The sequence below is a fragment of the Nicotiana tabacum genome, chromosome 14 (genome assembly GCF_000715075.1).
Source record: "Nicotiana tabacum cultivar K326 chromosome 14, ASM71507v2, whole genome shotgun sequence".
Lineage (NCBI taxonomy): Eukaryota > Viridiplantae > Streptophyta > Magnoliopsida > Solanales > Solanaceae > Nicotiana > Nicotiana tabacum.
This window is the reverse complement of record NC_134093.1, coordinates 43,313,242-43,325,498: the sequence shown is the minus strand read 5'-3', so window position 1 is coordinate 43,325,498 and position 12,257 is coordinate 43,313,242. Positions and strand designations below refer to the sequence as shown.

Sequence of the window (12,257 nt, the reverse complement as noted above, 5' to 3'; positions counted from 1 at the left end):
GCTATGTTCGATGAGAACAGTGAGAGAATTTCACTGGACACAGATGTTACATAATAAAATAAGCAAAGAAAATATGTCAAAATAAATAAAGTGCCCTAAATATATGAATCATTAAGCAAATTAAAGCGAACTTTCTCATCTTTCATAAAATAAAAAGATAATATAATTAACATCAAAGAGAATATTACATGAGCTTTAATATTAGAACTAACACATACCTTGACCCTCACTCTAATGAGCCAACAGTATTTAGTCCCACACAATTTAAGGGTTTCTTTCTTTTTATGCGCAAGAAATACTATAAAAAAGAAAAGGACATATACTATAATTTTGATTATTAATTAGATAAATAACATAGAAAGTGCAAAAGAAAGATAATTTCTCAAGTAGAGAGAGAATACCTTGATGCATAATCAGTTGGTTATGTTTGAAACTTGGAGAACCAAATTAAGCAATAGACCTTTCGCCAAATCAGATAGAATTAAAGATCATATAATAGAAATTGTTCCCTTGAATACCTTAAAATTTGAACACCAAAGGACATCCAAAAGTCTATATTTCGTACTTTATATTTCATAAGATAGTTCTTATATATTTATGATGTCGTCACAATATGAATAGAAACAAACACAACCTTACAAGCAATAACAACAATTATGGATCGTACCTTTCTAATACAAGTAGGATCAACTTTGTAGGGTCGGTGTATGTGTAGTTTAAATTAAAAATAATTACATCATTAGGTAATTTATAATTAAATTCTTAAATTATATAAATATTTAAGGGCATAAAAGTCGATCAATATTTTGGGATATTTTAATCGTTCAACTTTAGTATAAATTATTCGTATTTTTATAATATAAAGATATAGATAGATAGATATAAATAGATATAGATATAGATAAATAGATAGATAGATATACATACGTATAGATATACATAAAATGGTCACACCTTGTCGACATGACAAATAAGAAGCTTAACACAATAATCTTTGAAATTATTCTTCTTTCTCTTAAATTAAAAGTTAAAAAGCACTCGAGGGAAACCCAACTGGGCTACCATTTTTCTCAATCTCTAAAGCCACATCGTCGGAAATTTTTCATAATCTCGCCGGAAGAATGAGACGGCCGGCGACTATGAACGTCGACGCGATGACTCGGAAAGTCGCCGTCGATCATCGAATTCCTCTCCGCAATTACTATCGAATCGCCAATAATCTCCTCCGACAGGTTAGCTCTTTTCCAATTGATATACTTAGAACTTTCAATTTTGCTTTTAGTTTGTAACTCATTTAATATAAGCTGTTAAAAGTGTAATATCTTTACAAGTATAACTATAACTATAACTATGCATTCTGCTCTATTTGGGCCAATTTCATTCCAACAATCAAAACCCCTATATTTGTTTGCTAATATCCTATGCCAAATTGATTGGGTTGAGCTGTTTATTTGATTTTTCAGTTGGACTTTTAACTAATTACTTATATCAACTGGTAAAGGAGGAAGCTTGGAGGAAGCTACAACTGTAACTTTTCCTCAATTCCAAACTAGTTAGTTTCAGCTATAAGAATCAACGAAGTTCGATTACTTCGTTGTTACGAGGATAAAGCTGGAACCTTTATCTTGTTATATAGAGGCTATGTGAATTTTCTTTATCGAATTCTTTTTGTTTGATCCGTTTCATTCTGATATGGGGCAAGTCCCAACTCTTTCATTGTTATGACGATAAACCAGATGTAGAGTTATTGTATGGCCCAAACCCTATATTTGTCTTAAAAAATTAACTTAATATGTGCAAATTATTAATAGAACCCAGAAACTCCAAAGAGCTAGAATCCAGAATCCAGAATCCATAAACTTCAAATCCTGGATCAAGCTGGAACCTTTATCTTGACAAATAGTCTCTCTTTGGATTGAGTTTTGTGATTATCTTGTGGTTTGTTTACAGGCCAATATTCACCGTGGGGAGAAGAATATCATAGACTTGTATATAATACTAATGAGATATTCAAGGTGAATGATACTGTGCTGCTTTTACTTTATTTTTGGTGGAATTGTTTTCTAGATTTTCAGATACTTTTCTTTTGCTAGTAATAAGTAACTTAATGGCGTTGTTTGTATTATTGTATTGCCAGTTTGGTTACTGAAACAATACCCGACCATCGAGACTACCTAGCTTTGCATCCAGAAGAAAGAGCATTATCGAAAAGGGTTAGTGTATCAGTTTATTGTCCTTAATTGTCCTCTATGCTGTGTACTAATCATTCTTCTGGATTGCGATTTGTTCTTTACGTGATCTGGATACAATTTTTGTTTTCTGCGTCAACTTGATGATGCTAAAATTTTCAAGTTTTGTTGTTTAATTGTCTCAGATGCTTTCAACAGTGCTAGATGAACTAGAGGGGTTAAAACCGGAATTCCAGCGCCAGCGGAAAAGAATGGATAAAGCTCAAGCAGCAACTCAGACTTCCCAACTTAATAATCAAGAGAACCCTCCCTACAGATCAGTTGGAAATTCTTTAGTACGGCCCTACACCAATAATAAAGCATCTTCTGATTATGACAATAAATGGGTATGTAACTACTTGCTTTTATTTTGAGTTTTGGGGTTTTGTTTGATTTTTTGTATTTTATGCCATCAATTTCTTTCACTTTATTTTCACTTTTTCCTTCTTTAGAAATTAGAATGGAAAATAACTTGTTATATATATATGCTCTTTGCTGTCTCATTCATTAACTAGAGTTCAGGATAATTTTCTCTTTGCTGAAGTCATAGTTTCATAATTCTTTCTCAGACTCAGTAAAGGACATTGTTTCTTTACTAGCTTGAAAGCCTGTGATTTCATGTCCAGCATATATTTGGTTTGCACGATTTCTCAAGGCCTTCTCATTTGGCCTTGTTTTGCCTTCTACACTTTTGCTCTCCTTATGGACCACAAATTTGTATGTGATAAAATTTCAGGCCATCAGCAATGCACCTTCATCTTTGTGGAAGCAGAATAAAGATTACTCTGGTGTTTCATCCTCGAGTTCGATCGATATGCAGTTCCAGAAGCTGTGAGTCCAAATTAAGAAAACTACCAATGTCCTTTCTTTTGTGGTTGAGGGGGAGGAGGGGTGTTCCAGAGGATGGAACAATATCTTTAAATAACTTGTTCGTCTTTGTTATCCAGTATCCTTGCTGTTTAGGCAGATCTGGTGCAGAATTGAAATTGGTTATTAAGTTACTTTTCCTAAAGGGTTGATATCATCGAGTTATCCTCTAATAATGTCAGTTATTCAGTCTATAGTACCTGCAAAGTTCTTTTCTCCTAGGGTTTAAATCTTTAGCAATTAAGGTACTTTATAGTACCTGGTTTTAAGCTTTGCTGGACATGGTGCAGTTTTACAGCTTGCTATGAAATTCATGTGTTTTAAATTTACCTGAAAAAGTTTTATCCAGGTTAAGAGAATTTCTTGCTCATGCAATACTGTTGTCATCAGGAAGAAGTGTGTGGAAATATCACTTCTTAAGCAACACAGCTAGTCCCTGTATTTTCGGCAATTTAACTTTAATCTTACAATGTTAATTCCCATCTTGATTACTGTGCTAGTCAAGCATGGACATTTTAATTAAAACGGTGGGAGTTTTATTTTCTTCATGAAGTTGTGTGATTCCTCTGAATGTCTGTTGCATAATAGTGTGCATGATAACAGGAAATTTCTTAATTACCTGATGTAATGTAACTGATTTTTGTATAAACTTATTGTCAGATCTCTCAATTTTCCTGTTCCAAAGCAAGAAACACTGTCAAGGCACTCGCTTTTAGGCCCAAATGGTCTTCACGGTCAATGGTCCCGACCTAGTTCCAAGATAAAGGTATTGTTGAAGTTAAATGGTAGTTTCTTATCTTACTATAAACTTCAGCCTAAATCAACTGACCTAATTTGCTTTCTACAGGTGAATTACCCAGCAAATGCTGATTTAAGTTCAAATGAGCTTTTGAGGTTAGGGCCCTTCCAAAGATTGGTTATTGCTAATTCGGCCTACTCTGATGTCTTGCAAGAGAGTTAATTAAATCAGAGTGTCACTATTCCACAGACATCTAATTTGTATGTTCTTAATTTTCTGTTTCTTCAAGCTGTGCTTTGGTACAAAATTTTGAATGTTGTCGTGCTATTTTTATAGCCTCAATCAGGTTGGTGATGATGGCTCGTTCGTGTCTAATGACACTGGCTTGAAGGTGGATAAGTCTCCTATGGAATCGATTCTTTCTTTGGATGATGGACGGTGGTTACACCCTTCTGAAGATTCTTGTTCTCCAATTTTTGATGATATGCGGAGTGATCATATTCCTTTTAGTAACTTAAGGCAACCTTCGCCGCCTCCAGTTCTGGCGCAAATACAACAAGAATTTCGTCCCATATCTCCATCCAAAGTTGCAGATCCAAGACCTGGACCAGCTAAGTCCTTTCAGGACGGGCCACCTGGTTCAAACTCTTATCAACATTTGCATGTTGTAAGTTGTTTTATTTTACTTCATTTAGGTTCATGTATCTCTTTGACCCAGAGCAACCTTCATCTTTATAGAAACTGTTTGAATTGGAGGATTTTTAGTCGTTTATCGATCAGCTTTGCTTGATATAATTTGCACTAGTATAACCCTCGTTATTTTTCTCTTACACTGCAGCCAGTGAGACTGATGGAAGATTTCTTAAGATTAGCTCGAGAAAATACAGCAAAGAATTTAGAAACTTGTGCTGTTCTTGCTGGTTCACTGGTATGGAGCAAAATGCTTGGTCTGAAATTTATAAGCTCTATTTATCTGTTGTCTCATATGCGTGGTGTTTTTGTTTTGTATTTCTTAACTTGCAGAGGAACCGTGTTTTTCACATCACTACTCTTATTGTCCCAAAGCAGGAGTCGACTTCTGATTCTGTAAGATGAATTTTATGTTTCATCTATAGGGATATACTAGATTTATGCTTGAACTTTACCCCTAATATTCAGAAAGCAGAACTGACCGTCCTTTACGACCGGAAAAGTATAAGTACAGCATTGAAGCGTCTTTGCATCTTGAATTTGAAAAAGCTGAACCAAGCTTGTAAATTTCAGGAGCTTTGTCTCTTTAAGATTACTTATGAAATTTGCACTTTTGGATTTAAATATCCTGAAACATGGTGAATTTCTGGAAAAAAGGGCTCATTGTGTTTTTAATTCCCTCTTTCATAATAAAGTATAGGAGAAAGGTGAGAAATATTAACATTAGTTGGCAGTTTCTGCATTTGCTGCATTTATAAAAAGGAACGAAAAATCTAAGAAATTTATGCTTTGCTGCTTTAAACCTACAAAGAAAATAGTTCATACAAGTTAAAAAATAAAACAGTCAGATATGCTTAGGTAGTAATGCTTTTGACGTCATATGGAATGGTTTAACCTTGTTTCTGAAACACTGATTTTGATATCCAGTGTTCAACATTGAATGAAGAAGAAATTTTTGAGGTTCAGGACAAGCTCTCTCTCTTTCCTCTTGGTTGGATACATGTAAGTGTCACAAGTAGCTGTGGCTATATTGCTTGGTCAACATCAGTGTGTTACTATTGAATTTGAAATTTTGACCAACGAAGTGCTTATGTTGTGTGTGGAATTGAGATTAGTAGATGAATATAGAAAGGATTAGTAGATGAATATATTTCAGCCGACGTTATGTTTTGCTTCTTTCGAATTGTTTGGAATCTGTTTAATTGATGCCTTCATATAAAATATGTACTTCTCTGTCTCTGTCTTGCACGAATTTCCAGTGGTGCAACTCTCCATCTATACTTAAAGACTCAAATCCTCATTGTAACCAATCAAATGTTTTTTTTCTTTTTATCATTGTTTAATTCTAAAGTTACTTCATTTGCGTTGCATAATAAGGGAACTCTCTCATGGTATGTTGACACGGTTGATGGTTCTAATTTACTTATTTAAATTCCAAAGATATTATGGTGATGCTAGTGACAAATTTATATTTTTGAAGAATGTTGGCTGTGCATGAATTTCATTATTTGTGAAAAGTTTAGTGTGTTACTTTTGCTTGATTGTTCTATGCTCTTCACATATCTTGCCTTTCTCAAGTTTTCTTGATCAGCTGCATGTAATGGTAGTAATTAGCTATAAAATTAGCTGCATGTAATGATAGGAAATTAGCAATACCAGACTTCTTTGTCTTACTTTAATGATGTAGTGCCAATTATTCTTTTTTTTTCTTTGACTTACAGGTCATTTCATGTGATATTAAAAATACGATAATAAATAATCCAGCTTGCATAGTTTTGGCCTTCCATTTTGGTATATACTCTTGGTTTTTGGGTTAGACTCAGATTCTTTCACATGGTACCACAGACCTTTCTTACTTTACTTTCTCAAATGTAGATCATTAGATACTCTCTCGTTCTCTTCCCCTTCCATATTCTAAGTGGTACCTCAAGCAAATTTGTTCTTGAACTCGTAAGTCTGCATTAAATTTCATGTGTGAAGCACACAAGGGTGTGACCAATCGGTCAATGAAGTGGGTGAAAAATATGGGAGACCAGGGTTTAACTCCTAAGTCCTAACAGAGACAAAAAATGTAAGTGATTATTTCCTATTTGCCTCAGTTTTGGTGGGCAGTGTTATCAAGTACTTGTGTTGGTGGGAAGTAATATGTATACGGTGAAATCGTTGAGGTGCGTGCGAGCTGACCTGGATATCGCCGTTATTTAAAAAAATTCATATGTGAACCTTAAACTCGGGTTACACGTGTTCAGAGGTATGAGTTATATAGTGTCTCGCATTAGGTATATAAAGCATCTAAAGGGGTTTATAAAGTTTTTGAACACTCTACCTGTAGCCTTGAGGTTTTGGATTGGGTTTTCAGCTTCTTTCATACTCTTAGGGGCTGTTTGGTTTGGATTGTACTAGATATAATCTTTACATAAACATCAACATAAGTTTATACAATGGTTGATTGCGATTTAAGGAAATAAGCATTAACTAATACGTTTGGTTGCTCCTTTTTGTTTTCCCCATAAATAATACTTGCATAACATAAGTTATGTGGGAATCTAGGTATTACTTTGTGCGAGATATAATGTGGAATAAGAATGTGAGTATTAGTAATGCATGGATTAAAATGCTAAAATGACCAAACTAACCCTCATACTAATCAGAAGATTTTAATTTTGTTTTAAAAGGTAAACAAATAGTTTAAAGTATACATTGTATACTAATGTGCAATATATCAAGCTAAACATTCAATAAGTAATTATACAGTCCCTGCATTACTAATTCCCCCATTATAATACCTGCGTTACTAATCATTGCATATTTTGTCTCAAAACCTAACGACCCCTTAAACTTCTATATTAGGCTAATCGTCAATGGGATTTAATCCTAGTTGGAAGAGAAATTACCAAAGGCCTAGCATTCCTTCACGCTAGGCGCCAATGAGGTTTTTATTTGAGAGAAAAAGAAGACTCTCTTTCATATCTATTAAAAAAAAAAATAGAGACTACTCTCTTTCACATTCAGGAAACAACTCCCAGAGATTCTTTCGTCGGGAAAGATACAGGAGCTTTTGGATTCAGGAAACAACTCCCAGAGATCTTTTTTCTTTGGGAAGATATAGAAGCGAAACAATCAACCTTTTGACACTTTATTAGGATCAAATTAATATCAAATAGAAATCTAAATGGGGCGTAGTCAGCGAAGGACAACTCAATACCCCCATTGAGGTCAAGTGGTAAGGCAATGGGGTTTGGTCTCGCTATTCAGAGGTTCGGCGTGTAACTTGTTCATAGGTCATTACTTGTTATGAAGCTCATGTGAATTTTTTATTTCATAATTGGCTAAAATCTAGGATGTTGAAAGAAAAGGATGAATCATATACATAAAAACCTGCAGAATGATGTAAATGCACCATCTAAGTTGCTTGTCTGCTCGTATCTTGATATGTTTAGTACCGTTGTCAATGAATTGTTGTGTTTCTTATTTGTTTGCAGACACATCCTTCACAAACCTGTTTTATGTCTTCAGTTGACCTGCACACTCATTACTCATATCAGGTAATAAGCAATGTTCTTGTGTTATTAACCTCTGGATTTCAATGGGCAGGATCTAGATATGTCTTCTTTTTTTTCTTGGGAATATATTGGTGCATATAATTTTCAAATTGTTGAAGCCCCTCCACTCAAGTCTAATGGTGAAATGATAGAATGTAACTTTACACATATCTAACAATTGGTGGTTTCTTATTGAGGTGTGTGCATTAAGCATATTTTACTTGTGTCAGAAGGCTTTGCTATAGATTGTAAATCTTTTTGATTACATAAGAAGAACGTATGTGAAATTATCTAATCAAAGATGTTCATTCCGTGTTCATAGAAAGGAGAGATGGTTGGCATCTCCCCCGACAGGGACGGGAACAGCCTTCGGGCTTTACCTGTTACCAGACACATCCGGTCTTTTCGTCTTTCCTGAGCCGAGGGTCTATCGGAAACAACCTCTCTACCTTCAAGGTGGGGGTAAGGTCTGCGTACACACTACCCTCCCAAGACCCCACTTGTGGGTACACTGGGTTTGTTGTTCAGTTGTTGTTGTTAAAGATGTTCATTCCATAGGATGAAAATTGATTTCTGACTGTTCTTCACCAAAAGTACTTTCTTTTGACTCTTGACACTGTTTCTTTCGGCTCATTTTTGTAGATTATGTTGCCAGAAGCGATTGCAATAGTGATGGCTCCTACAGATAAAGCGAGGTATTATGCCATTATGTCTCTGGTATTGCTCAAGTAGCTGTTTAACTGGAAAAAAGGTTCCGCTGGCCATTATTTTTCTTTTAATATGATTTCTGATATACGTTGTGCACATACGTGCACACACACACACTTCTCTCTCATATACATTACATGTATATGAGTGCTCTTATATTTAGATTTGCATTTTGGTTTTTATATTCAAATGCGCAGTGGTATCCGTAGTGGAGTTTTTTCCCTAAATAATACTGTTTTGATTCTTAATTCCAGCATTAACCGGGTCTGGGGGCTAGCTCACTTGGTGAGCTCCCTGCCTTCCACAGCTGAAGTGGAGGGTTCAAACCCCATTTCCCCGCGCGCGCTGATGTAATTGAAAAAATTATATTCCATCGTTAATTTGAAATGTTTTCTGGAAATGTAAGTCTTGCCTGGACTAAGCTCACTTCTAAAGAAGTCACTTAATTATTGAAGGGCTTCAACTGAGTCAAAATTCTGATAATTCTAGAGTACTAAGACCTATAACGGTGAAAGATCAGGGTACATAACCATATACCATACATTATTGAGATGTTAGAAAGGCCACTAAATGGATCAGAGACTTCTAAATGCTGATTGCAGTTTCACTTCCTGTGACAGCCCTCATGGTATATTTCATTTGTCTGATCCTGCTGGTGTGTCTGTTATCCGGAATTGTCAGCAGCGTGGTTTTCATCCTCATGAGGAGCCTGAGGATGGAAGTCCAATATATGAACACTGTTCTCATGTCTATATGAATGCAAACATGAAGTTTGATGTTATAGACCTTCGTTAACCTTGCAATTTTATGAAACTTGGAAGGACATATAGGAGTAAATGTTACAGAGATGGTTGTATAGAAGCTTGATGTTATATACCTTCTTGTAAATTCATTAACGGGGATCCAAGAACACAATCTTTATTTCAGATGAGCGATTGTATTTTTTTTTCCTTCTTATCTTAAGCCGAGAATTTTATGTTATCCATTAGGAATGAGGGCTTTTGGTTTCGCAATTCACATTGTTTCTCTAGACCATATTGCCTTGAATTTATTATTCATGATAAACAGCTGTTGTAACCTGAGCAATCTAATGGGATCTTTATCAATCTTTGCAAGGCTTAAATTCACATGTGTGCCTTTTGACATTTTGGAAAAAGCTACCAGTGGATAATTTTTTGCTAAACGTGAGACTTCTTAAACTCACTTTGTTTACCTTATAGTTTTAGTGCCAGTTTGTCAAGAAGTTGAATAAGATACATTCGCAAAGGTATAAGATTTTAAAATAGATTGCGATAAACAAGTAAATACACTCAAATGTAATTAACATTTGTGTTGTAGGTTTTCATTATTATTTTTTTAGGAGAAGGACAAACGTTTTTAGTGATGCTGCCTCCAAGCATGTTCTTTCAGTGTAGGAAGTGTAAGGAATCCAGAATGCTATCGGTTTATAAAATTCCAAAGAGATGGCTTTAAACATGTGCGTCCTTATATTCGAAATTCCAAATTTCATTCCCAGTGATCATTATGATTAGACACTCTCTGGTACAACATCCATATTTAAGAATAAAAGAACTTCAAGCTAGTGCGCAACGATTGAAAAACCATTGCTATTTGCTGCTTGCAGCCTCGAATATCATTATTCCATCTTTCCAATTATGATTGATTAGCTTCTTCCCTGGTGCTAACAGTCAGTTGTTCTTCATTCCATTTCTACCTTTGAGTACTTTCAAGAACTCGTTATCTTCGCTATATCTTTGAACAGAAGACTACTAATGGATAAGCAGCTTTATCAATTATCACCACCAGTCCTATTATATCCCAAATAAAAAGTCTTTGAGGGAAATGATGTAGAAATCTTAAAACTTTAAATATCATACTTTACTATAGCCGAAAAGAAAGAGCAACCGCTAGACTAGCGACGCAATTGTCTCTTCGCCTTCACTCAGTTCCTCCTCCTTCCGATCTTCCCTCTTTAAAACACCAGGTAAAGTCATTCCAAAAGCATCTGCATTAGCTATAAGAACACCGCGTCTTCATATTTGCTTCGTATTCACTTCCTTCTTATTTTACAAAAAAAATCTTCAGTAATCCTATTTGATTGCACTCTTCTTTTATATACAATCAACCATTCAAACCAACGATTGTATCAGAATGCCTTCTTATTTGAAGAACCAATTAAAGACTCATTTGAAGTTTAAATTCGAAATCTGAAAATCTTTAGTAGTTGTTTTCTTGGGATGGCGGAAAACATGTGCGAGCCCCATCTAATGGAAAAATAAAATTCAATGAGGATTTGGTTCATTTGACATGTACATGGGCATCCCGCGTTTCGATATTCTATAAATTTTTATGTAACTATTCATCCTTTCGATATGAGTTGCACACACATTCATTTTAAGCAAACGGATAAACAGATGATCCAACTTTACTACATAATTGTTTCTTTTTATTATTTCTGGTTGGAATTCATTAGAAACACCTGGACAAGGCTATATACAAAGTTTGATAAAAAATGCGGGTGGTTTGAATTGGTGTGGAGTCACAATTCAAAGCTGGAAAAAACGACAAGTATAGCCATGTATACAAAATACATAAATATACAGTGATATACATGGATACAAAATGTATATCCATGTATCCCCATGTATGTCCATGTGTATACACCGATATATATGGATATACACAGATATATACCTCCTACATACAATCATTCCCAACCCAAGACACCATCGTCTTTCCAGTTAAACATCATTGTAGCTCCACCGTTCAACCACTATTATCACAACAACCAACACTGGTACCTTTATTGACAAAAGAAGAAGCACCTCATTTGCAGAGAAAAACATTGCCTACAATGCAAGACATTAGCTAAAGCGGGCAATAAAATGGGAGTTGGGCCGTTTTGTGCCAAATATTTGGCCGGAATGGGCGGTTCTAAGTTCTAAAGATTTAAAGCTTAGAAACACGTTAGAACGTTTTTTCTAAATGTTCTAAAGATTTAAAACTTAGAAACACGTTAGAACGTTTTTTTCTAAAAAAGATATTTGTTTCTTCTCTTTCATGAGATTGCTATGAAATTTTATGTATATTGAAATAAGACAATAAAGAAAAGAAGAATATTGCACTAAGATATGAAACTTCAGGATCAAGAAGCTCTTCATTCTTATTTTGAGGTCGGAACGGATCCTTATTCACATCAAGTGATCGAACAATCATCGGAGTACTTAATGGATGCGCTCCATCTATGTAAAACCGTTTCAATACCTTTTATGTGCGTCAGACATTTTAAATCATTTGAAAATTTTTATGTGTATCTCATTATCAAGTGAGCCATAAAGGTAGGATATAACCACATCCATTAAATGCAAGTCAAGCTTTTCATGGACAACAAAACTAATGAGCTAAAGTTATTACATCCATAAAAGGTGAATATGTCTCTTCATAATCGACATCAGTCCTTTGTGAAAATCCTTGTGCAACAAG

At 34.9% G+C, this 12,257-nt stretch overlaps 1 protein-coding gene and 1 pseudogene across 2 annotated transcripts; both read left to right on the top strand.

Annotated features, from left to right (window-relative positions):
• Positions 1-1,006: 1,006 nt before the first annotated feature.
• Positions 1,007-9,787, top strand: LOC107766216 (AMSH-like ubiquitin thioesterase 3). Of its 2 annotated transcripts, XR_012698639.1 has the most exons (15): positions 1,007-1,232; positions 1,951-2,015; positions 2,138-2,213; positions 2,375-2,575; positions 2,965-3,059; positions 3,756-3,861; positions 3,943-3,989; positions 4,171-4,501; positions 4,673-4,762; positions 4,858-4,920; positions 5,452-5,526; positions 6,246-6,360; positions 8,007-8,069; positions 8,709-8,761; positions 9,395-9,787. XR_012698639.1 is itself a non-coding variant. In XM_016584966.2 (14 exons), the coding sequence occupies exons 1-14, from the start codon at positions 1,122-1,124 to the stop codon at positions 9,567-9,569; spliced, it is 1,551 nt and encodes a 516-aa protein (XP_016440452.1). In that variant the 5' UTR covers positions 1,007-1,121; the 3' UTR covers positions 9,570-9,787. The 2 variants fall into 2 exon arrangements, 1 of the variants encoding a protein (XP_016440452.1); XM_016584966.2 differs by lacking the exon at positions 6,246-6,360.
• Positions 8,379-8,472, top strand: LOC142169351 (U6atac minor spliceosomal RNA; annotated as a pseudogene).
• Positions 9,788-12,257: the final 2,470 nt, after the last annotated feature.